Source organism: Orcinus orca, chromosome 17, assembly GCF_937001465.1.
Source record: "Orcinus orca chromosome 17, mOrcOrc1.1, whole genome shotgun sequence".
In the NCBI taxonomy this organism is placed as follows: domain Eukaryota; kingdom Metazoa; phylum Chordata; class Mammalia; order Artiodactyla; family Delphinidae; genus Orcinus; species Orcinus orca.
In genome coordinates this window covers 40,181,900-40,208,295 of record NC_064575.1, presented here as the reverse complement: position 1 = coordinate 40,208,295, position 26,396 = coordinate 40,181,900, and the positions used below count along the sequence as shown (strand labels likewise).

The 26,396-nt window shown below is 39.9% G+C and overlaps 1 protein-coding gene and 3 long non-coding RNA genes across 8 annotated transcripts; 2 read left to right on the top strand and 2 right to left on the bottom strand.

The window, feature by feature from the left end:
* Nucleotides 1-1,358: 1,358 nt before the first annotated feature.
* Nucleotides 1,359-20,603, top strand: LOC125961774 (uncharacterized). 3 transcript variants are annotated; one of them, XR_007472759.1, is made up of 4 exons: nucleotides 1,359-1,383; nucleotides 11,822-11,954; nucleotides 13,959-18,741; nucleotides 19,852-20,192. It is a non-coding gene; the product is annotated as an uncharacterized LOC125961774 (long non-coding RNA). The 3 variants fall into 3 exon arrangements; XR_007472761.1 differs by lacking the exon at nucleotides 1,359-1,383 and adding an exon at nucleotides 20,265-20,603 and having other exon boundaries at nucleotides 11,832-11,954; nucleotides 19,852-20,028; XR_007472760.1 differs by lacking the exons at nucleotides 1,359-1,383; nucleotides 19,852-20,192 and adding an exon at nucleotides 20,265-20,603 and having other exon boundaries at nucleotides 11,832-11,954.
* On the bottom strand, nucleotides 4,159-9,575 carry LOC125961773 (uncharacterized). Of its 3 annotated transcripts, none has more exons than XR_007472757.1 (2): nucleotides 9,050-9,575; nucleotides 4,159-5,163 (listed from the first exon to the last, which is right to left on the bottom strand). It is a non-coding gene; the product is annotated as an uncharacterized LOC125961773 (long non-coding RNA). The 3 variants fall into 3 exon arrangements; XR_007472758.1 differs by having other exon boundaries at nucleotides 4,159-5,110; XR_007472756.1 differs by lacking the exon at nucleotides 9,050-9,575 and adding an exon at nucleotides 6,856-8,215.
* On the bottom strand, nucleotides 9,587-14,096 carry LOC125961762 (UDP-N-acetylglucosamine--peptide N-acetylglucosaminyltransferase 110 kDa subunit-like). The gene is made up of 2 exons (XM_049700657.1): nucleotides 10,699-14,096; nucleotides 9,587-9,964 (listed from the first exon to the last, which is right to left on the bottom strand). Exon 1 carries the CDS (start codon nucleotides 14,094-14,096, stop codon nucleotides 10,956-10,958), a length of 3,141 nt encoding a protein of 1,046 aa, XP_049556614.1. The 3' UTR covers nucleotides 9,587-9,964; nucleotides 10,699-10,955.
* Nucleotides 20,604-20,644: 41 nt separating the features above from the next.
* LOC125961772 (uncharacterized) lies at nucleotides 20,645-25,611 on the top strand. Its single transcript, XR_007472755.1, has 2 exons — nucleotides 20,645-23,821; nucleotides 24,098-25,611. It is a non-coding gene; the product is annotated as an uncharacterized LOC125961772 (long non-coding RNA).
* The last annotated feature ends 785 nt before the right edge of the window (nucleotides 25,612-26,396 follow it).

Here is a 26,396-nt window from a genome sequence, read left to right as displayed (position 1 = left end):
GCCACTTTGGTGATTTTCTTCATCCATGTAATTCTGAAATTTGACAGTATAGTTTTCATATTCTAATGAGCTGAGTATTACCTTTGCAAGGATAGAAAAATAAAATAAATTCATAATATTCTTGTGTGGTTTGCCCCTGGGGTGGATTACCATAATGGGGGGATATTTGAGCCTTTCCCCAAGTCATTAAAAAACCTCCAGCGAGCAGCCCCTTGTCCTCTCCAGGGAGTGGGGGGAAAGGATCTTTAATCATAATAATCCTGGGGGGAGAAATCTCAGAAATAAGACCTCTGCTTCTGTGCCTTGTTGTTTTGCAGAATAGCAATGATTGCTTTAGCAGCTTCTATTGCCATGTGTGTACAATAAGTAAATGAACATAAAATTGAATGAACGCATAAAAGAAGGATAAACCCACCCAGCTTAACAAATCCACTCTCTCACCTGCTGTGCCCTGAAACATGAAAGAAAGAATCACGGGATCATAAGGATTAATAAAATAACAGTCTCTGTTAACAACATTGACAGGAGGTATAAGGATAATTTGTCTGATGTGGGACCAACAGCTTAACTGCTTAATCCTTTTTTTTTTTTTTAAGGGCAACTCATTCATTTATTGTTTAAAGATTGCAAGACAACTTCTGAATTTCTGTAGCACAGTTTAAATGTTTTACTTTTTGATAAATCAGAGTATAATAGAAAAAACAATTAGTTTCCAGTAATATCTATATCTCTATTCAGAATTAAGTCTTCCACAGACATGTAACCTGGAAACAAAAGCCTGTTACAATAAGCAAAGCTTCAACAGAGCTGCTACTTTTCGGGCCAGGGAAAGGTTCATCCCTATAGGAGGAGGATGTGCTATGTAAAATGGCTGCAAGGTCACAGCCTTGAGGGCGCTGGAAGTCTATCATCCTATCCCACATTAAGTAGTTTGGTGAACTTCAAACGTCCGTTCATCTGCAACCAAGCTGGCAAACTTTAACTGATATCTCAAGCAGGTAAAAAATAAATTAAAATAAATCCTTACACTGATGTTCCTTGATTCACACTGTTAAACGGTTCATTAACATGTAATTCTGGCTAAGAATTACATTTGAGACTCCTTGCTCAGATTTTGGTTAACAGTACAAATCTTTCAGAAATTCAAGTTCTTATTAATCAATAATTTGTCAGCTAGGCTACATTCAGGCATCAGCTGCAACTACAGAATAGGTGCACTGCCTCAGTGCTTTGGAAAGACATAATCTAGAACACTACTAGCAGACAAAATATCTGTTACTAGACAGCACAGGTGCAGTACAGGAAGACAAAAACATATATTCATGTGTGCCGCGGACCAGCCGGAGAAAGAGGATTTCACCGCCCAGGGTCAGAAGGGAAGGGGTAAGGAACTGAAGTGGCACCGACGAATGGGGTCAGAAGGACCAAGACAACTGATGGTTGCAAGGCAAATTTTATTGCTCTACAGTTGCAGATTATCTAGACTAGAAAAAGGAAGGTTGCCAGATGGTGGTTTACATTATCTACAGACTGTCTCGGCTCAAGGTTAACTTCCCTGGGAGGAAACCCATAAACCCAGAATCATCAAAAATAACCTGCATGTGCAGGGGGAAGACAGCTTTGCTTGTCTCATTTTACATTCTTTCTGATCTCTGGGCCCTCGTGATTTATCTCCCATGGAATGGAACAAGGAGGGGAACAAGTAGGGACAGTCCCTTCGAGCAGCGGCGGCATGCCTAGCATGTCCTTACCTGCTCTCAAGGCTGACTGCTTCCCACAGGTCCCCCTTTTTTATTTTTTAACTTTTGCTGCAAAGTAATTCCATGAAGTTTAGTGCCGAGAGTAGTGTACTATTGCATGAGGATACGAAACAGACATGAGAAGATTATTATCAATAATAGGCAAATTATGGCCAGGGTAATAAATCCTGACAACCTTCCAGTAATCCAAGACTGAGGGTTTAACCACTTTAAATGATCCAGTAAAGTTTGAATTACATCTTCTGGCGAAACATCATCAAGATGTGTATTTTGTATATCCTGAATTTCAGCATTTAATTTCTTAAGATCAAGACTAATATTATTATCTGACCAAACACTCAGCAGATGCATTTTTACTTTTTCCCATTCCCAAATAGTCACTGTACTTTTAAGGAGTAACACACATCCATGTATACTTTGCATGACAAGCTAGACGCATCCTCAATTTTAATGCTGCCATCTGATCTCCAATCCCCAAAATTGCGTTTTTAAATTCATCTAACTTGTTACTAATCTGTAAATCTATGTGACTTTGTAAAGATAAAGCAAGACTGGTATGTTGAGATAACTGATTAGCAAAGTGAGCATGATGAATACTCTGTGAAAGAGCAAGACCGGCAGTAGCCGCGGCAGCAGACAGAGCAGCCGAGGCAAGTAAACTTACTATTAGCCACCCAAGAAAGCGTCTCCTTCTCTGCAAGGCTTTAGAGAGTTCCACCCATGCCTGTACTCCAGTATCTTCATACCAAGGTTCTCTCAGATGTACAGGCACCATAACATACATGGGTTGCTTTAGTATAAGCACAGATTGCGATCCTGCAGAAGGGAACATACAACTGCTAAAAATACAATTAACACAGCTAATATTATATCCTCCTTTGGAAGAATTACCAATGTTAATAGAACCAAACAAAAGTGTATATGGAGGAGCAACACAAGTTATAACAGGTGTATTGGAATAAGTTAGAGCTAGTTTCCATATATCCCAGTTCTTCTGAAATGTGATAAACCTATCTATGATGGGAAAAGAAGAGATAAGAACTGACACCTTGGTATAATCTATAGTACACCATATTTGGTTATTATTCCAAGATGCATTGCAACGTTCAAAAGTGGATCCAGGAAAGTTAACGGTCATAAGGGGAGGCAATTGATTTTTTGATTTTCTGTTAAGCATAGTAACCTTATGTCCAGCTATAAGTATCCCTTGTCCTCCAAGTAAACGCTTCATACAGAAATAATTTCCTGAATCTTCACCTGTAACCTTGGCTATAGTAATAGCGGAATCCCTAAGTGGTGAGGCGTATGAGATTTGACCTCTAATATTAATAGCTTGCCCATTTTATACCAAATGACGGTATCCTTAAGATCCTCTCGTCGCTGGTAGCCTGGCATGTAAGAGTAATGTTGGTTCCTGTAAAACGAAGGATGCCTGGAGAGCCTGACAAACTAATTGATTGATCCGTTCCCTCATAAACATCTGTATGCTCATAACTAATAGCCTTTACACATCCAGTTTCCAGATTCAATGGGCTAAGACAGACAGGATGGGTACTAAACCAGTTAGTATAATTTACAGACATATTGATTTGTTTTATATTCCCAATAAGAGGCCCATAAACACTTATCATTGTAAAATACAGGAAACTCTGCTTCAGACCAAGATATGGGTTGTAATAGTGGAGGATCAGGTACATAGGCCCAGTAAGTTGCTGCATTAACAGAGGGAACACATGAAATGGTTGCCAACATAGCCAAAAATAAAGTTACAGGTGTAACAGGATTATTCTGTTGTTTCACTGACTCTTGAGCTCGTGAAACCAGTTGTTTAATTTGTCCCCAAGTTGGAACATCACTCCTTTGAGTCGTCCTGGCAAGTGGTCTCCTCTTCTTCTTCTTTTTGTCAATCAACACTGTCAAATTTTCGGGAGAGGTGCAGAGCTTCTTCATCTTCTGAACTAGGTGAGCTGTGGCGAGCCATCTATTTGCTTGACTAAGCACTCAGGAAGCCAGCGAGGTCCAGGCGCTGATCTGGGAAAGATACACACGTGACCACGTCCCCAAATCAACACAGGATCAGGACCACGCCAAGTGCTGGTTAACGGATCTTTCCAGAGGACCTCCGGAGATTGAGAGGCCAATCTTGGCTCAGCCACCAACCTTCCCCCTGCAGAGCAGCCAAATTTGTCAACAGTGAGAACATTTAAAATAAACAGAGCATGATTTATAAGGTTATGTGGCGTTGTTCTATACAATTCCCCCCTGTTTATTTTTTCAATAGTTAGCTTTAAAGATCTATTTGCACGTTCTATAATACCTTGTCCTTGAGGGTTATATGGAATGCCTGTAATATGGGTAATTTTGTAATGAATTACAAAATGTTGCAAAAGCAGCGGGCCCATTATCTGTTTTAATAATTTTGGGAAGGTTCATGAAAGCAAAACAGTGTAATAAATGAGTGATAACATGTTTAGTAGCTTCTCCGGTCTGTGCTGTAGCACAGAGGAAACCAGAATAAGTATCGATAGTGACATGAACAAACTGTAATTTCCCAAAAGACGGGATATGAGTAACATCCATTTGCCATAAATGTCTAGGTAATAATCCACGAGGATTAACAACATAATGTGGAACAGGAAGGTGAGGTAAGCATTGTGCGCATTGCTTAACAATTTGTGGGGCGGCTTCACCAGTAAGGGAAAATTGTGTGTGTAATGTAGCCGCTGACTGACGGTGTAAAGCGTGCAACTGCTGTGCTGCTTGTGAAGCAGTTTGATCATAACTTACCATAATATGAGGGTGTCCAGGACATGGACCATGAGTATCAAGAGTATGAAGATAATGAATGCAGTATATTAGCCATTCTTGACAGCATGACGAACGGAAAGGAGGAGTACGGTAAATTGGGACATGTCCTGCTTTAGGGAAAAGAGACTGAGGAGGAGGAGTAACTTCAACTCTATTCTTGGGAGGAAAATGTACAGGATAAAGATCACGTTTAGATCGAGTTAAAACATCTGCAGTCGCATTAAGTTTAGTCAATGGACCAGGCAAGTTAGAATGAGCACGGATATACAGACCTGCAACAGGACCATCATGGGAACGAATAAGCTGTTGAAGCAAACGAAAAGAGGATGATAATTCAGGGTCATTAGTATGTCCTATGCTCGCAGTCTCTAGAAGAAATCACAAGCTAATAAGATATTTACTATCAGAAAACAAATTAAAAGATATAGAAGGCAAATGTTTAAAAGACATAATGACAGCATACAGTTCAACACGTTGAGCTGAAGTCAAGGAAGTTTCTTTAATGAGGTTTGTTCCGTCGTCAATGATTACAGTAGCCACTCCTGAAGAAGAACCATCCGTAAAAACCAAAGGTACATGAGGAACAGGCTGTTGCCTAATTATAGAAGGAAAGATATGAGTTAAGTTTGCTGAATTGGATCAATTTATCAGCAGGGTAATGGCATTCCAAGGTACCTGAAAATCCTGCAAGAGCAAGACCCCATTCATTACTATGTTGAAAAAGCCAATTTTGTGGACTAACTGAATAAGGGATAATAATTTGAGAAGGTTCTATACTTATAGGTTGTAAGCATCTAGTTCTACCTTGCATTATTAAATTACTAATAAGTTCATAATAAGGGTTAATAACTTTAGATATTAACTTTAGATATAACTATTCAATAATTCCAACAGTTTGCCATAAGACGGCAGTAGGCACATGAGGAGTTGGACAAATTATTAAGAAAATTGGAAGGTGAGTATGAATTCTAGTTAATTGTGTAGAACTGATAGATCTATTGACTATTTGTAAAGCTTGAAATCCTTCTGGAGTCATAGAGCGTGAAGAAGAAGGATCTGAGTCACCTTTAAGAATATCAAACAAAGGCTGTAATTGAGCAGTAGTAAGTTTTAAGGAAGGCCTTAGCCAATTAATATCGCCAAGTAATTTTTGAAAAGCATTTAATGTTTTTAAATTATCAACTCAAATTTGCAGTTTTTGAGGCCTAATAGTAGTGTTATCAATATATTTTCCCAAATATAAAAATGGAGATTGTCTTTGAATTTTTTTTGAGGCAATGACCAAGGCAAATGATGGTAAGGACTGTTGTAAAAATTGAAAAGCAGTCTCTAATAAAGAAATATTATCAGTGGCTAAAAGTATATCATCCATATAATGTATGAGATATAACGATGGAAACCTTTTTCTCACAGGAGTCAAGGCCTGAGCCACATATTTTTGGCATAATGTAGGACTATTTGCCATGCCCTGAGGCAATACTTTCCACTGAAATCTCCTCATGGGTTCCTTAAAATTTAAGGCAGGCAAGCTAAAAGCAAAATGTTTTCTATCTTCAGGAAACAAAGGAATAGTGAAAAAACAATCTTTTAAATCTATAACTAAAAGATGATAATTGTGTGGTATGGCTGTTGGAGAGGGTAGGCCTGGTTGAAGAGCTCCCATTATTAGCATAGTTTTATTAACAGCTCTTAGATCCTGTAATAACCTATATTTTCCAGATTTTTTCTTGATAATAAAAATAGGAGTATTCCAAGGACTACTGGAAATTTCTAAATGCCCTAATTGTTCCAGTACTAATTGTTCTGCAGCTTCTCATTTCTCCTTTGTGAGGGGCCATTGGTCCACCCATACAGGGTCATCAGTCAGCCAAGTAATTGGATCAGCAGTGAGTGGAGGAGAATCCAAGGCCCCTAAGAAAAACCCAAACCTTGTCTATCATATTTTATTTTCACATCAATAGGATAGACAGTTCCTTGTTGATTTGTTCCCAGCGCTTTTGTGGGAAGAAATCCTTGATCCAACATCATATTAGAGACTTGAGAGTTTGGACTATAAAGTAATACTCCCATTTCTTTTAATATATCTCGGCCCCAGAGGTTTAAAGGCAGCCCAGGCAAAACATAAGGCTGGAAGTATCCTGAATGGCCCTCACTATCTTGCCATAAAAAAAACTGACTACTTTGCATAGGAGAAGAACTTTGTCTGTAATAGTAGGACTAATGGGCTAACGTTTAGGCCAGTGTATCTGCGTCATAACAGAGACATCAGCTCCAGTGTCTAACAAACCTGAAAAAACCTTTCCATTAATGGTTCATTTCATTTCTGGACGTTCTTTCCCTATCTTCTGAATCCAGTAGGCAGCATTAGACGATCCAAAAGCCTTTGTTTCTCTCTTTTGATGTTGTAAACTTTGTCCATGAGGTACAAAGGGCAAAAGTAGCAATTGTCCAATTTGATCACCAGGAGAAATAGTTATTATATTTTTAATAGTTTGTGCCATGACTTTTATTTCTCCTTCGTAGTCAGAAACCATGACTCCTGGCATAACAGTTAAACCTTTCATGGTGACACTACTTCTTCCCAATAATAGTCCCATCAAACCCTTGGGTAAAGGTCCACAGATGCCTGCAGAGAGGGCCTGAGGACCCATTTCAGGAGTTAATACATATCGGGCGGAGGTACTGAGCTCCAGTCCTGCGCTTCCTGGTGTTGCTCTGGAGAGCGAGGATATCGTATGTTTTTGTTTTTGGTTAATGTCTGATTGATAATTTGAGGAGGATACACAGACATTACCCTTATTATTTGTTGGGGCCGGGGAAGGCCCCGGGAGGAGTTTCCCGACAGTGGTGGCCCATCCTTGTGGGCCACTGAGCAAGAATCTGTGCCCAATGTTTTCCCCTATTGCATTTAGGGCATAAACCAGGGATTTTCTGACCATCTGGAGGTTTCTGAGTAGGGAAGGAAGGACTAGGGTTAGAATTAAAAGATCTACATTCTCTAGCAAAATGACCTGCCTTTCCGCATTTAAAACAAGTCTTTGTTTTCTTTTGATTGTTTTTAAACCCCACTTTAGTTAATGCTGCAGCCACAGCAGCACCCTGTATATAAGTAGGCCCAATGTCTGCACAAAGGTGAATATAATCCTCCAATGTTCCCCGTTTTCTCCAAGGTCGAATCGCAGCCTGACACGCATTATTAGCATTTTCAAAAGCAAGTTGCTTAACTACAATCATACCAGTGAGTCCGTCCACAATGAGTCTCCCCACCGCCTGTGACAACCTATCTACAAAATCAGCATATGGTTCATCAGGTCCCCGTCTAATTGTTGAAAGATCCTCAGTTTTGTGTGTAGAAGGTCATTTCCTCCAGGCTTGTAATGCCAAATGATTTATTTGAGGACAAGCAACAAAGGGATAAGTTAATTGATCTTGTAAAGAAAGATATTGTCCTTCCCCAATCAGCATATGATAATCAACTGGAATATTATGGGCAGCATTCTTTTCTGCTTGTTCAGCAGCCCGTTCATAAAAATCAAACTTCCATATTAAATAATCTCCACCATTTAAACAAGCTCGTGCAATAGACTTCCAATCAGCGGGGGGAAGAGCTTCTCCTGTCAACCATAGCAGTAGTAAAAGGAGCAGTGGGCCCATATTGAGCACAGGCAGATTTTCAATCTTTCAAAACTTTCAAAGGGAGAGCCTGATGCTCCCTAGTAGCTTGTTGAGGATTATTAGGATCAGGTCTTTCTATGACGGGACAACAGAAAATAGGATCTTCTCCTCGTTTTATTGCTCCTTGTACAGCGCGCTGCAAGGGACTCAGCATTTTTACAGATGTGGATTTTTGAGGAAGACAGTCCTTATTAACCTGCAGCTTTTTCACTGACTTCTCTATCACAGCCATTAGAAAATCATCCTCAGGATATTTCTCTCTTTTATGTTTACAAGCCTCATCTGTTAAGTCAAAATGTTCCTCTTCATCTAAAATATTTAAATTAATTAGCTCTTTCGGTTTAGGAAGTGGCGACACAGTAGCTGATAATACAGTCTCTCCTTCTGTCAGAGGCTTATGTTTTTCTGACTTTACATTCAAATCAACACTATCATGAGAAGAATCTAAACATATTTTTTATCAGATTCCACAAACTATATGTAACAACAGGAGTATGAGTAGGCCCTCGAGACTTGTAATAATTTTTTAATCTTCTCCAACTTTCTGCCAGATTTCTATGTCAACAGAGCCGCCATCAGGAAACCAGGGAGATACACCATGGATATGCTGTAAAAATTCAGTCAACTGTGAGGTAGAAACTTTATTACCCCGAGCTCTAAGCATCGAAAGTAAAACCTGAGCAAATAATTCATACATCTTTGAGCCCTTTTGCCCCATCTTATTTTACTTCTGACTATTGCCTTATGCCTCTATTAGTTCCACTTTTACTGGTGGCCACACATATTTTGCATAAGGGTTCTCTTACCTGCACTTTCTTTTTCTTTTAATTGCCTTCACGCTTCAGGTCCCTGTTCGAGTGCCACTTGCCGCGGACCAGCCGGAGAAAGAGGATCTCACCGCCCAGGGTCGGAAGGGAAGGGGTAAGGAACTGAAGTAGCACCGACGGAGGGGGTCAGAAGGACCAAGACAACTGATGGCTGCAAGGCAAATTTTATTATGCTACAGTTGCAGATTATCTAGACTAGAAATCGGAAGGTTGCCAGATGGTGGTTTACATTATCTACAGACTGTCTCGGCTCAAGGTTAACTTCCCTGGGAGGAAACCCATAAACCCAGAAGCATCAAAAATAACATGCATGTGCAGGGGGGAGACAGCTTTGCTTGTCTCATTTTACATTCTTTCTGACCTCTGGGCCCTGGTGATTTATCTCCCATGGAATGGAACAAGGAGGGGAACAAGTAGGGACAGTCCCTTCGAGCAGCGGCCGCATGCCTGGCATGTCCTTACCTGCCCTCAAGGCTGACTGCTTCCCACACGTATGTTGCCTTGTCTAAGCCTCAAGCCCTCGATCCTTTGTTGAAATACAATAATTTCATTCCTATGGTTTTCAATACCAAAAACTCAACCTCCAGGAGGGCTAAAGTCTAATTTGTACTCCAAACCAAGTAGCAGTGCAGTTCGCTACTACTGAGACTGAATCCATAAAGACTTCAAGACCACGTCCAGAAGACAAGTTATTATATATAATACCCTAGAAGGTCTGAAACATAATTATCATATACATAGCTGGTCCTTCAGAGCTTTTTACCTATAACATGTTTTTTGATGAAAGTTATTTAATGTACTGGAGATAACTGTGACTTACTGATCAAATATTTGAATACTTATACTTACCTGGGATTTCATTTCTGCTGAAAGAAAAAGGAAGAACAGGACTCACTAAAACAAACAAACAAACATTAGAAATGAAAGTAAAAATCTTAACACACACTATCACTTTTGGAAGCAGCATAGAGGGGCAGCCAACGGTAAAACACTGGTGAAACAGGTCAAAACTCTAGGCCAAAAATCCATTATTATTATCATCAGTGACAGTACCACAACTGTGCCCTTCAGAATTAATAATCGCTCCTAAGAATCTTCATTTGGCACCAGATGATGCGGTTAAGAGAAACACTCTGGGAGGTTTTGAATCAGACTTGGTTTTTTGTTAGCCAAGTTACAGGAGAATTTTTAAAGTGGGGGGAAGGGAAGAAGGAAACGGACCAGGAAAAGAATTTAAGCCATCATCTATAAACCAACAAAGCACTGATAGTTCCAAACATTATGTCAGACACTAAAATGACTGATATAGGCTCAAGTGGTTTATAAAACCTATAAAAAGACTACACCAGCAAAGTCCCCATTTATCTGTAGAGTTCAGAAACTAAAACAAGGAATATTTTAGCTTAAAAGCTTATCTCAAGAGAATCATACACACTTCACATGAATACAAATACCCAAAACCAAACATTTTTAAAAGCTCCAATACCCAAAATATAAAGAAAAATATTAATTCAGAAGACTCGATCAATCCATGATAATCACAAAACGGCTGGGCAATCTCTATCTCCCCTCCACACTAACCATCCATCCCATGGAAGACCAAGGGAGATCAGACCTTCCAGACTTACCTTCCAGACCTTCCAGACACCTGGCTGCTGCAAAATTCTATGGAGACTCCTTGTGGAACAGCAGTTTCCCATCTCTTGTGTCTCTCCCTATCGTGATCATGATCATGCAGGAAGCAAGTCTGGCTGTGCTATTTCTTATCATTGACTGTCACCCATCTGCAGCATGGTATTGTACAGATAAGGAAAAAGTAGTTCCCTTTCCCCCAGAAGGTTGAGGCTCAGGTACAGGGTAATTCTCCTGTGCACACAGTCATTATTTAGGCCGACTCAGTGACTTCAACAGGCTTAATCATGTGATCAGGTTTGTTGCCAGCTGCGTAATGCTCCCACATCTGTAGATAGAGCCGCTCTAGGTCCATTGTGTATTGTTTGGTGTTGAACAGAGGGCTAGATGTTCTCTGCTTCCAGACTTTGCCACGAATTTTCTTCAGGTATTCTAGATCAGTTCCCAGTTTCACAGCTATGTCTTCATATTCTTGTCTATTTTGAGCAATAAGCTCAAGACAGCCTAAACAAGTGAGCTGGGAAGCTGCAACTCGGGAAGCAAGAGTCTCTCCTGGCATAGTCACCACGGGTGTCCCTGACCAAAGGACATCCATCCCTGTGGTGTGTCCATTACAGAGTGGAGTGTCCAAGCAGACATCAGCCAGCTGGCCTCTCCGAACATGTTCCTCTTTAGGAGCAACAGGTGAAAAAATGATACGCTTCTGGGGAAGGCCCATATTTTGTGCATACTGTTGAATATTAGGTTCTCCTACTGCTGGAAAACGCAACAGCCACAGTACACTATTGGGAACACGCTTCAGAATATTTGCCCACATCTGCAAAGTAGATGGGTCAATTTTATATAACTGATTGAAGTTACAGTACACAATGGCATCTTCCGGTAACCCGTACTGAGAACGTGTGGTTACAATAATGGTACGGGGAACCTCCTCTCCAGTGGCAGCCTTAATGTTGATCTGGGTAGTTGCCAGTCCATTGCTAAGACTGAATCCATTAATTGTTACCTGAATTTGTCCTCTGTTAATCATTTCAATAACTGCCTCTGCAATAGTATTCATAGGAATGACAGGCATATTAAGAGCCGTATTACTGCTGTCTGCGTTGTCTCCTCCATCAGGACATTTCATCTTGACAATCTGCACATCTGGGAGACTATCAAGAAATGCTTTGAGGTCGATGCCATTCAGCACAATCCGATTGTCATAAATGTGCCCATTGGACTTAAAATCGATGACTGCCTTCTTCTTCAGGTGAGGGAACATATTAGCATGATCACCAATAAAGAAAGTATGGGGCATATAAGCCAGTTTCTCAGAATACTGCTCAGCAACTTCAGCAGGTGAAGTTTCCTGATCAGTGATGATATAATCCATGAAAAGCACGCCACTGGTCCCAGGGTAGCCCAGCCACATTGCCTGAATAGGAGCTGGCCTGAGAGCAAAGAGTTCATTTCGAGCACCCCTGGTATAACCATTCATATTTACAAGGATGTGTATACCATCTTGATGGATGCGATCAGCTGCTTTCCCATTGCATGGAATCTGAGAAAGATCAATGAAATGATGGGCTTCTGCCATCACCTTCGCTCGGAAGTTTGTGCCATCATCTGGGCTCAGGGCATAACAGAATACCTCAAATTTATCAGGATTGTGCATGCCTGGAATAGACTGCATAAGATGAGAAGTAGGATGATTCCCAAAGTCAGAACTCACGTATCCTACACGCAGTCGACCATCACTGAGCTTCAAGTCTTTTGGATGTTCGTACGGTGGTTTATGAAGGACACTGACCTCATCCAAGCAGAGGTTCCCATGGCTCTCAGCAATAGCCTTCCTGAAGCCATGAGAAAGAGGATAGAGCATACTATGATGAGGCTGCACAGAAGGCAACCTATTCTTCTCCAGCTGGTCAGCCACAATGCTGACCAACTTCTTCATTCGCTCATCATAGTCTGTCCAATCACAGACAATCTGCAGGCAATGAGCCAAATCACAATAAGCGTCAGGAAAATCAGGTTCAAGCTTCAGAGCAGTGCGATAAGAAGCAATTGCTTCTGGAATATTCCCTGAATACTTGTGGATGGAAGCCAGATTGCTGTGGGCATCCGCAAGTGCAGGGTTAATCTGAATGGCACGAGTATAACACTGCAAGGCTCCCTGAACATCCTGCATCTCCTTTAGAGTGTTTCCCATGTTACAATAGGCATCAGCAAAGGTAGGACTGATTCGAACAGCCTCCTTATAATGCATCAGAGCTTCCTGCAGTTTTCCCTGCTGCTGCAATACACTTGCTAAATTTGAATGGGCAACAGCAAACTCTGGGAAGACTTCTAATGCTTTACAATACAAGCGAACTGCCTCTTCAATGTTTCCCTGGTCTCCTTTGATATTGGCTAGGTTATTCAGAGAGTCTGCATGGGTGGGACACAGCCGCAGAGCTGTATTATAACACTCTTCTGCTTCGGCAACACTGCCCTTCTCTTCCAGAGCGTTGGCTAGGTTGCAGTAAGCATCAGGGAAATGTGGTTGCAATTCAATAGCTCGCCTGCAGGTGTCTATTGCCAGATCTATCAGGCCTTGCTCATAGTATACACAAGCCAGGTTGGCATGTACCACTGCATGATTTGGGCTCAAGCTTAGGGCACAAAGGTAAGCTGCCACAGCTCTGTCAAAAATCCGTGCCTCTTTCAAGACATTTCCTAAATTGATATAAGCATCCAGAAAATTGGGGTCAAGGGTGACAGCCTTTTCAAAGTGATGAATTGCAAGCCAAATCTCCCCTTGTGCATTGAAAACACAGCCAAGATTACTCCAAGCTACTGCAAAGTTCGGTTGCATCTCCATTGCTTTCAAATAACATGCCTTGGCTCCTTCCAAGCGACCCAGGGCTTTGAGCAGGTTCCCCAGGTCACTGCGAACACAGTACAAATCAGGATTGCACTGAAGAGCAGAGACGTAAGCTTGTACTGCCCCTTCCATGTCGCCTGCTGCTACCAAAGCGGCTGCCAGGTTAATATAACCATCGATGAAATCTGGTTTGAGATGCAATGCATGCCGGTAATGCTCAATTGCTTCCTGCAACTGCCCTCTTTCCTTGTACACATTCCCCAAATTCGAATAGGCTTCTGCCAGAAGAGGGTTCTGTTTAATTGCCAGAGTACTAAAGTGGGCAGATCTGTCCAGCCTTCGACACTGGAAGTGTAGAGATGAAAGTAATAAAAGTACTCCAGTATTGTCTGGCTCTTGTCTCCACAGCTGCATGCAGTGTCTCTCAGCTGCCTCAAAATCTCCTGCCTGATACTCTCGATGTGCCAACTCAGCTAACCCTTGGAAGGAAAGCATACGTTTCGTTGGTTCTGTGCTGTCGGCCACGTTGCCCACAGAAGACGCCATCTGGAGCTTCTGGAGAGAGTGAGAAAAGGGGGTAATTGAGTCCCGCTGCCGCCACTACTGGCAAGAATATTTCTAGAGGTAGCAAGTACGAGGGCAGCAGCCGTACCACTGCTTTGACAGGCTTAAGCGGCGGCGACAGTTACAGGCACCGAACCTTAGGAACTCTGGTTGGTCGTCTAACTCTCACGCTCTTGAAATCTTAATTCTTAACCCTGCCCTCTTCCACCATTTTTCTCCTAATCAGGGAATAAAAATTACCTATACACTTGCCTTAGAAGAAATCAAAAGTCAGTAGTCCAAACACTTTTCAAAATTTTGATTTCTGCCCAGTTGGAAAGGAAATACATGATTGACTTTACTTCATCATTCATATAGTCAATGTGGAAAACATTAGGGCCGTGAATTTCAATACAGTAAGATCAGAAAATTTTAAATTGGCCTTCCCAAACCACTAATAAGTAACCGATGTTGTATATAATGCTAAAATCTTAGAGACTGAGTTTGATATTTTAAAAGTTCTGAAAGGATTAGCTAATTTCTCCTCATCATATTTCTCATGCCTCAAACCTGAGTATTACATTTTTAAAAATAAATTTATTTATCTTTATTTATTTATTTTTATTTTGGCTGCGTTGGGTCTTCAATGCTGCGTGCAGACTTTCTCTAGTTGCGGCGAGCGGGGGCTACTCTTTGTTGCGGTGCCTGGGCTTCTCATCACAGCAGCTTCTATTGTTGTTCCACAACTCTATGGGTTCCTTTTTAGGTCCTATGAAGAACCCTAGAAATTAGTTCATGGAATTATAAGTTTTTGCAAAATTGTCAAAAGTGAGATATTTTAACTTCCATCAGGTAAGACCAGCGTCTCTTTCTTTGCCAATTTTCCTTCTATCATATTCCGTTATGTTGGATCATATTGGAATGGCCACAGGCTTTTTTGAAATCTGGCTAAGGAGATTTTCTTTTTTCTGTGGTACGCGGGCCTCTCACTGTTGTGGCCTCTCCCGTTGTGGAGCACAGGCTCTGGACGCACAGGCTCAGCGGCCATGGCTCACGGGCCTAGCCGCTCCGCGGCACGTGGGATCTTCCCGGACCGGGACACGAACCCGTGTCCCCTGCGTCGGCAGGTGGACTCTCAACCACTGCGCCACCAGGGAAGCCCTAAGGAGATGTTTTAAGTGAGGCTATTATGTGATTTTCAGACACCGCCATATGTAATTGACTATATACTATCCCATTACAGGAATAACTTCCAGTACTCATACTGACTACTCTACTGACTTAACCTAGCACAAGACACAGAAGCATAAGGACAAAAACCACCTTACAATATAGCCATGTCTTGCACTTCACAGCTCTCAAAGCATGTGCGTTTGAAGAAGAAAAAAAGAACTGAAAAGTACAAAACCAGAAGCTATTCTGTGGAAAATTATTTCAATCATCAGGCATGTGAAAGATAAGTCAAAGATTCAGTTCTCATCAATGCTTAGTCAAAACGGAAATTTTCTTCTGTCAAGGATATACTCCAGGGGCTTCCCTGATGGCGCAGTGGTTAAGAAGCCACCTGCCAATGCAGGGGACAAGGGTTCGATCCCACGGAGCAACTAAGCCGGTGTGCCACAACTACGGAACCTGCGCTCTAGAGCCCGTGAGCCACGACTATTGAGCCTGCAAGCCACAACTACCGAAGCCTCCGTGCCTAGCGCCCGTGCTCTGCAACAAGAGAAGCCACCGCAATGAGAAGCCTGTGCACCGCAACAAAGAGTAGCCCCCAGTCCCTGCAAGTAGAGAAAGCCTGCACACAGCAACGAAGACCCAACACAGCCAAAAATGAATGAATGAATGAATGAATGAATGAATATACTCCATCAACAATGTGTGTAATGGAATGGTGTGAATGAGTATTTTATCAGAATCCCTGTAATGCACAAACCTATAGCAGTACTGAAATCAGTAATGCATTTATAATAGTAAATACTTATGAGGAAGTAATCCATAGAGGTTTTCTCCAAGTTAACAATGAAAATTAATGTGACATTATCAATAATAAATTGTGAAGCTGAAATAAACTTTTCTAAACTATTAATAACTAGAAGCAAATTCTAATCAACCATGTTACAAGAAATCTATGTCTAAAAACTACAAAGTTTATTTCTTAAAATTTTATTTCGAAAATACATAAACTGTCATATGAGGAGGCAGTTAAAGAATATATAGCTAAAAGAGTGGGGGAAAAGCTTTATAGAGACACATCTGGCAGTAGTTCATTTTTAAATGTCATTTTTCTAGATTTTGTGACACCTATAGTATTGATATTTGAAAGCATTTAAAAAATTGTAATTTGAAGATTTGCTACTTCCAGGTAGAATAAAATATTTTGAAGCAAAACAACGTTTCCACTGAGAAAAACAAAAAAAGCCAAATAAAATAGCCAGCATTCAATCAAAAAGTTCTAGACAAACCAAGAGATAGAATCATATGGCTAAAATTCTAAGAAAAGAGCAGATAATACAAAAATATTTATATAAGATATTGTGTATCTTTATCAGGAAAAGTCTTTATCAAGAAAAGACTTTAAAATCATCAGAATTAATATTATATTTTATTTATTTGTATATTATATTTATATAGAGATATTTATATATTTATATAAAGAACTTAAAGATAAAGCCCTAGTTAAGGCAGTGACAATAGCAGTAGCAGTGGGAGTGAAAAGAAATGGTTATATTCAAGCATACTTTGTCAGGAAAAGTCCAAGATCAAATGTCTGACTGCATACATGGGATGGATAGACGGAGTGGGAAAAATCAAAGTTAACTATAGAGGTTCTAGTGAAGATGGGGTTGCCGTCACCCAACCCAAGGGGCTGCGATCATCCCCAAGGTCTAGGAGACTCAAAGGGAAGGTCATGGTCAGAGGCAAAGTTAATTGGTGGGAAAATAAGACTCCCAGTCTCTCCATCTCCTTATACCAGTTTTTTTTTTTAACATCTTTATTGGAGTATAATTGCTTTACAATGGTGTGTTAGTTTCTGCTTTATAACAAAGTAAATCAGTTATACATATGTCCCCATATCTCCTCCCTCTTGCATCTCCCTCTCTCCCACCCTCCCTATCCCACCCCTCTAGGTGGTCACAAAGCACCGAGCGCATCTCCCTGTGCTATGCGGCTGCTTCCCACTAGCTATCTATTCCTTATACCAGTTTTGTTTTTCTGCTCATATACGTAGCAGCATTTCATTCAAGGGGAAAGTCATTGATCTGACTGGTCAAATTAAACAACATAGTTCACGGCACATTTACAATGCTTAGTTCCTCCACAATTTAGAAAGTCACATTCACAATTTCCCTCTTCCTACGCCGTGGAACACATTGGCCATTCCTCCAAAGTTTCCACTCCACAGAGTGGACCAGAGATGACGTGAGCCCAGAACTGAGAGCTTGGCATGAGACGGTGTCAGCCCCACGTAGAGCTCTGGCATAAGTTATAACCCATCGCAGCTCTACAGAGAGCTCTGCATGGAATCCTGGGAGTAAACTCAGCCATAATAATGTGATTCTGTTTTTCATTTGCTTTTCTTCCTTGCTTAACTTTCCCTGGCCACTCTGACAAACAAACTTTCAGGCATTCCTGGGCCACTCACTAACTTTATTCCATTTAATCTCATCCAGATTCCCAAGAAAATTACTAACTATAAGGAGGGATATTTGGAACATGGTGAGTTTTAGATGCCTGAAACATACAGGTCATTGAATCCAGTTAAGTAGCAAATTATCTGGATCTCAAATATGCCAGTAGAATAGCAGACTAAGCTCAATTTAATGTACTCTTACTGGAGACACATGTAAATTCTGGGTCAATTTTGAAAAAGTTAAAAGCACATAGCTGAGATTAAAAGAAAGAAAGGAACACCTGCATGTTTCAGAAAGTAACAGAGAAATTAAATCCAGAGAAAGAAGAGCGGACTGATGTCTGTGGGTTCCGTTCCTTAGTATAGGCCTTATGTAAATAGGGGCTGGAGCAAGAAATCTAACATTACCTTGTGGCCAGGAATTTATAGACTCAGGATGGAACAATATTGAGAAGTTGGTACAGATATCCTACAGAAATTTCATGAGGAACTGCTTAGTCCATTAAGAGGGCCAAGGGCGGTGGTGAGGAAGATTGATATCTCTTGAAAACCTTCAGGTACAGAAAACAGCAACACCTCTGAAAAGTAGGCCTCTCCTTTCCAGCGTTGTGATGGCCAGGTTGTCACTAACCTGTAAGGCCCTGTATGAATCAGAAACTGCAAGGAGAGTAATTCAAAGAAAAACAGATGCAGGATGGGTGTGGCAATAAATCCTAGGACCCTATCAGAAACAAAATTAAAACCACTCTAAAGGGAAATTTTAACAAACCAGGGCAGATAGTATCCTAACCAGAACAGAATAATAATTCTGAGGAAGTTACTTTAGTTATTTAAGTAATATTCAATGCATTTCCATGGCCAGGCCCTTTTGAAGAATTCTAAAACATATACAAACAATTCGTTTACATCTTCTATATCCCACCATCCAGAGCAAAATTCACTTAAGTACTGTACTGGTGGAAATTGGGCAGCACTATGGAGACAATAAAAAGGTGTTTACCATCAAAAAACGTCAAGGTAAGAAAGATAATGTCTAATTTTTAATTATCCTGTGGTTTACTGAAATCTTTTGGAAACCCAAAATAGAGAAAACCTAGCAGGCAATGAAGACTTAAATCTTTAGAGATTTATCAACTCATCTATAAAAGCTTTATTAATCTCTTCTTTTAATACCATTCCTGAGAGGTATAAATGTGTCCAGTGATAGGGTTGAAGAAGCCTGAGAGAATTTCAATTGTTTACTATTCTTGGTCAGCTATTAAGACCTTTCAGGAGCATCTTGATTTTCATGGCATCATCCAACAAAAAGCAGGATATTTTACAGAAAGTCCTGGTCCACTTTTTGGCTTGCTTTTGTGTTTATGTTTTTGGTTTTCTCACACTGGGCGGTACATTAGGCTACCTATTGCACACTCCCTCATTCATGCATGCATTCATTCAAACAATATTTACTGAGTTGAGATATTTAATTAACACCCAATAAATGATGTTTAGATGAATGAATGCGCTTTTTATCAAAGTAAGTGTAAGTACTGAGAAAAATTACAGAATGTATGATCCCAGCCCCACAAAAGCGTATAATTGTGTTGAGGATATAACATATGCTGGTGAAATAACTAATATATCATATTGGACAGTTTCTAAGTTCAAAAATGAGTTTTTGTAAATAATCAGAGCCTAAGGAGGACAAAGAAGGGACAGTTCATTATGGGTTGAATCTATCAATAAATGTACATTTCAGATGAGATTTGAGATTGACCTTAAAGAAAGAAGAGGACTTAGATATATGAACAGAGAACAAAAAAGGCATGGTGATAGCATGTGCATAGATAGTGTGGCCAATATTTATGTTCTTCATTAAAGACAGTCAGAGATAACCCAAATGTAACTGTTTCCATGGGTCCATTCTCAGTACCCAAACAAAACGGCAAATCCTATCTTAGTAAAACTAATGAAAAACACAGTCTTTAACGAAGACATTGTGAAGGAAAGGGGGAGAGAAAGGCTTGCGTCCCACACCACACAACAAAACTTATTTAATTATTTGTTTCATTTTCTCCCTCTGAAAATTTCCTCTCCCCCTCTCTGTACATCTCTCTTCTCCCACATCTGGCCACACTCTACCAGCCACCTTTCCAGATCTTTCCAGAACTCTCCATCCTAGTTTCATTATGCCACAAGTTGAACATCTCACAGGTCTCCAGGATGCATCCTCATCACTTATTCCACAAAGACAAACAAAGGACACTTCTCAGGATCAAGTTTCTTGGAAGGAAGAGGTCATGAGGAGTGATTATAAATAACGTAAGGTGGAGAGCAGTGACTTAAAATACCATTTTTCCTCTTAGAATGTGAATACAGGGAACTTTGGGAAACTAGAAAATCTAGAAAGGATTCATTGATAATTGTTTATTTTCAATGAATAAAATAAAATGTAATAATACGGCTAAACTGTGACAGATTAACTTTTTCAAAAGTTGCTTTCACACACCTTCACTATTGGGATGTTTGATAAACACATCTTTCTTCTTTATTTGCAGATACTGGCACCAAACTTTCAAACAATAAGAACCTTCCCATAAGTCCCTTGCCAGGCAAGATTAAGGTATAACAATCCAAACAGATTTTTGAAGAAGATAACTGGTTGAAAGCACAGGAAAAGAGCTGGGTTGCTCTTTTTCAACGGTCACATGATGAGTAATGTGGGAATTGGTTTACAAAGTCTCTCTCCATGAGGGGCTAAGGTTAAGATTAGAACTTCTGAGGCCAGAAGAGCAAAATAACTACAACAACACACATATTTTCAAGAGCCGCCCTTTGGATGTGAGGGATTGATTTTTCCCACGCTTTTTTCAGCAACCCAACTGGTGTCTTTATTAAATGACCTAAGGGAATACAGTGTGGCCAAGAAGGTTTAGATTTCCTTAGCCGCAAGTCAGATATTCTCAAGTGACTGTCCACTCAAATTAAAAAGAGAGATTTACAAGAGGAAACTGGATACAACTGAGTGTACTTTTATTTCAACCCTTTATCTGAATGCTTTGTTTTGATTTCAGTTCTCCACTGAAGTTGCCTACATTAATATATTTTTAAGAACATTTCCTTAAGTTGAAGTATTCATTCAGTATATTCATTTACTATAATTGAGAAAAGCCAAATGACTTAGGCAAATTCATTTCTATATTGCCACAGCAGTGTATTGTGAACTAAATGACACCTGGCAGTTCTTTACTCAGATACTAACTCAATTTGAAGGCAGAACAAGGATACCTACCCATTGAGGGAAGGAAAGGTCACTTAGCCTCTGTAGCTGTCTTAGGTCTCTTATTATCACAGTAACAAACTGAAGACTAAAAACCATACGATCATCTCAATAGATGCAGAAAAAGCTTTTGAAAAAATTCAATATCCATTCATGGTAAAAACTCTCCAGAAAGTGGGCATACAGGGAACATACCTCAACATAATAAAGGCCATATATGACAAGCCCATAGCTATCATACTCAATGGTGAAAAGCTGAAAGCATTTCCCCTAAGATCAGGAATAAGACAAGGATGCCCACTCTCACCACTTTTATTGAACAGAGTTTTGGAAGTCCTAGCCACAGCAATCAGACAAGAAAAAATAAATAAATAAAAGGACTCCAAAATGGAAAGGCAAAAGTAAAACTGTCACTGTTTGCAGATGGCATGATACATAGAAAATCTGAAAGACACCATCAAAAAAACTATTCGAGCTCAAACATGAACTTGGTAAATTTGAAGGATACAATAGATTTCTATATATAAATTTTGTATTTCTATACACTCACAGTGAACTATCAGAAAGAGAAATTAAGGAAACAATCCCATTTACAATCGCATAAAAAAGAATAAAATACATAAGAATAAACCTGCCTAAGGAGGTAAAAGACCTGTACCCAGGAAACTATATGACACTCATAAAAGAAAGGAAAGATGACACAAACAGCTGGAAAGATATACCATGGTCACGGAGTGGAAGAATTAATATTGTTAAAATGACCATCATACCCAAGGACATCTACGCATTCAATGCAGTCTGTATCAACATATCAAGGGCATTTTCCACAGACCTAGAACAAATAATTTTAAAGTTTGTATGGAAACACAAAAGATCCTGAATAGCTAAAACAGTCTTGAGAAAGAAGAACACAACTGGAGGAATCATGCTCCCTGGCTTCAGACTGTGCTACAAACCTACAGTAATCAAAACAGTATGGTACCGGCACAAAAACATCCATCACTGGAACAGAATAGAGAGCCCAGAAAGAAACCCATGCACTTATGGTCAATGAATCTATGACAAAGGAGGCAAGAATATGCAATGGAGAAAAGTCTGGGCTTCCTTAGGGATGGTTTCATCAATTAATTTGTTTTCTTAAATGGACCATACTTTTCCATGTCTTTGTATACCTTGTGAGTTTTTTGGTTGAACATTTGGCTTTCAAATATTATAATGTGGTGTCTATGGAAATCAGATTCTCCCACTTTCCCAGGGTTTTCTGGGCTTTGGATTGTTGAAGGCTGTAGTAGTCTGTTTGTTTAGGGGCCTTTCCAAACTAGTTTTGCAATGAGTGTACTCCTTATCGTATGTAGGCACTGAAGTCTCTGTTCCTTTAGTTCATGTTTAGCTAATGTTTTGACAGAGATGTCCTTGAATTCCCACACCTAAGACAAACAAAAACAAATATACACAAGCACATCCACATGCACACTCAAAACCACACACCTCTCCCCATTGTGCAGATTGCTGGATCACTCCTTCAACATTTAGCTGACCTGCACTGAGGTCAGGGCTCAGCCCATGGTAAAAGCTTAGAGACTCCTCTGGTGTTTTCAGAACATGCATCTTATCTTGAGTATGCATGTGGCTTTCTTAATTTCTCTGGACACATACTTTTTGTATGTTCTAAGTTCCCAAAGAATCTCCCCCAACTTTTGCTCCTGCATCTTATGTGGTCTATTGTATTTCAATGCACAGTCTTCTGCCCCAGCCATCTCTGCTTTGTTAGTTCACCTTGCACTTTTTTTGAGCAATGACCGCTGCTTTTCCAGACTGTGTTCCAGGTTAGCTAAGACAGAGATAAGCATCTTGTGTCAGTCCTTCAGGTAGCTCCCAGACAGGTTAGAACAGATACACATAATAATCCGAGAGTATGGTCTCTTCTGCTCTCTCCTGAAGCAGGATTGAGGGCCCCATACTAGGAATGGTCTGCTGCTACTTTAAGACTATCACTGCATTAAGACCCCACCACTTTAAGACCATCACTACACTAAGAGTAGATGGGGCAAGGGCAAGTAAAAATGCCACAAAGCTTTCCTGCCATTTTCAAATTGCCTCTTCCCTGGTTCAGTATGTGTTTGCTTGCTGTAAATCTTTGCCTGATTTCAGGACTAAGAGAAACTCAAGGAACGCCACAACAAGAAACAGTATAATCAAACTCTCAGATGCCAAAAGACAGAGAAAGAATCTTTACTCCCAAAGGAGAAAGAAAAAACAAATTTGTTACAAAGCAGGGATCCTCAAAAAGGTTCATAGCTAATTTCCTATCTGAAACCACGGAAGCAAGAGGCCAGACATATTTAAAGTGCTGAGAGAAAAAAACTGTCCACCAAGAATTCTATATTTGGCCAAACTGGTTTCAAAACTTAGGGAGAAATTAACACATTCCCAGATGAACAAAGGCTGAGGGCGTTTGTTTTACAACTTCCTAACACTGCCCTAGGACAAATGCTAAATTGAACCTTCAGGTTGAAATGAAAGGACACTAGACAGCAACTCGAAGCTGTATAAAGAAATAGAAATCTCCAGTAAAGATAAATACATGGGCAGATACTAAAGCCAGTATTGTGCTACTGGCTTGTAACTCTACTTTTTATTTCTTACATGATTGAAAAAACAAATGCATAAAATAATCATAAATCCATGTTATTGGGCTCACAAAGTATAAAGGTGTAATTTGTGACAACAATAATGTAAGGAGGAGGAATGGAACTGTAGAGGAACAGAGTTTCTGTGTGCTATTGAAGTTGGTTTCAATTCAAATGATATTGGTTGAACTTTAGAAGGGTAAATGTAATCTTCTTGATAACCACAAAGAAAATATCAATAGACTATATGCAAAAAGAAATGAAAAAGGAATCAAGAGTTCACTACAACAAAATCGGCTAAGCACAGAAGAAGTCAGTAATGGAGTAAATGAGGGGCAAAAAATGCATAAGACATACAGAAAACAACCAGGAAACAGAATTAAGTTCTTCCTCATCAGTAAGTTTTGAAAAAGTGGATTAAGCTCTCCAATAAAAAGATAAATATTGGCAGAGTGGACCTTAAAAACATCCATAATCCAAGTATATGCTGTCCGCAAAAAACTCACTTGATTTCAAGAGACACAAGTTGGTTGAAAGTTAAAGCACAGAATAAAATATCCCATGCAAATAGTAACAAAAAGAAAGAAAGAGAGAGAGAGAAAAAGGAAGGAAGGAAGGAAGGAAGGAAGGAAGGAAGATAGATCTGGGATGGCTACGTTAATATCACACAAAATAAACTTTAAATCAAAAACTATCACAAGAGGAAAAGGAGGCCACTATATGTTGATAACAAGTTCAATCTATCAAGGAGATATAACAACTATAAACATATATGTACCAAACATCCCCCAAATATGTGAAGCAGACATTGACAGAATTGAAGGAAGAAATAGATAGTTCTAAAATAATAGTTGGAGATCAATACCTTGCTTTCAATAATGGATAACACATCTAGACAGATCAGTAGAGAGGTAGGGGGACTGAATAACACATTTAACCAACTAAACCTAACAGCCATATATAGATCACTCCACTCAACAACAGCAGAATACACATTTTTCTCAAGTACACATGGAACATTCTCCAGGAAAGACCATATGTTACGCCACAATACAAGTACCAATACATTTTTAAGAAACTGAAATCATACAAAGTATCTTCTTTAGCCACAGTGAAAGGAAGGTAGAAATCAATAACAGAACCATTGGTAGCCATTTCCCATCATGCCTGCCACACATGATATAAAGCAATGAAGGGGAAAACATAATTGACCATTTAGAAAAGTGGGAAAGAGGACATACCATTGACACAGAGTGTGTGCTGTTTCCCGTTCTCAGGGATAGAAATAAATTAGCATCATTTATTCATTAGTGTGTTAATTTCTTGGTCAATCATTGCGCAGCCAGTGTTTCTGCCTGATGGGAAGATTTCCTATACTCAGTGTTGAGTGGAGACAACCTTGAAAGGGACATTTAAAAGGATTATACTGTGATGGGCTTAGCAGTACCCTTCCTCCTATGCCAGTATTTAGGCTGGGGTATTTCCATGCAGTGTGTACAATCGTAGGCCCCAGGTCACCAGAATTTAGTTGGATTCGTTTTGTTAATACATTCCCTCAGTACTTTGTCTTTTATTTCACTGTTGCATTTACTTCATTCTTTATTATCACTGCGAAACAACTTTGTTTCCTGTTCAGATGCCAAAAAGTGGATATCAATACCTCCTGAGTTTTACACATCACAGATCTGTTTTACATATCAGAGACAGAGACAGCAACTATTTCCAATGACTTTGAGACATGCTTTGAACATGTGATTAACATGTGGAGTGTTGAAATGTGTGTCGAGCTCATTACACTTGCTCTAAAAGGTTTCAAACTGCAAAGATTTAAAAATCTTTATCTTTGAATAGTTTTCCTGTGCTGTCCCTTTGTGTCAGACTGTTAATGTGCAGTCTGGCACCTTTAAATAATGTGGCTTTGTAACCAATTATTTACATGTTGTTTTATCCACAGAGAATCTTTTTTTTAAAAAAATAAATTTATTTATTTTTGGCTGTGTTGGGTCTTTGTTGCTGCACATGGGCTTTCTCTAGTTGGGGCGAGTGGGGGCTACTCTACATTGTGGTGTGCGGGCTCCTCATTGCTGTGGCTTCTCTCGTTGCGGAGCACGGGCTCTAGGCACTGGGGTTTCAGTAGTTGTGGCACGCGGGCTTCAGTAGTTGTGGCTCATTGGCCCTAGAGCACAGGCTCAGTAGTTGTGGCGCACGGGCTTAGTTGCTCCGCGGCATGTGGGATATTCCCAGACCAGGGCCCGAACCCATGTCCCCTGCACTGGCAGGAGGATTCCCAACCACTGTGCCACCAGGGAAGTCCCCACACAGAGAATCTTAAGGTCAAAACATACAACTCGATTAACTACACGTCCTCCTGTTCACATTTCCCTCATCTTTTCTTCATCTTCTGTCTATGTTTCCTTGGCCCTGTTTATATTAAGTGCTTTTGCCATTATATTTGATTGTCTGTATTCAGGTGAGTTACCACAATGCTTTATGAGACATGGTAGGATATAAATGCATTTAAGTTATATATATATATATATGTGTGTGTATATATATATATGTGTGTGGGTGTATATATATATATATATATGTAGTTTGCTTGAGTGCAGTGTTTTTTGTTTTCTGTACTGAATTCATTAGCATGGGTCGGTATAAAATTTAGCATAGGTCAATATGTAATTTGTAAACTAATAAGGTCTTAAAAGTGAGGAATTAAGTCTTTTAAATTTAATTATTTATTGTAAAGAGCAGAATAGCATACATAAACAGGTGCCTAAGGA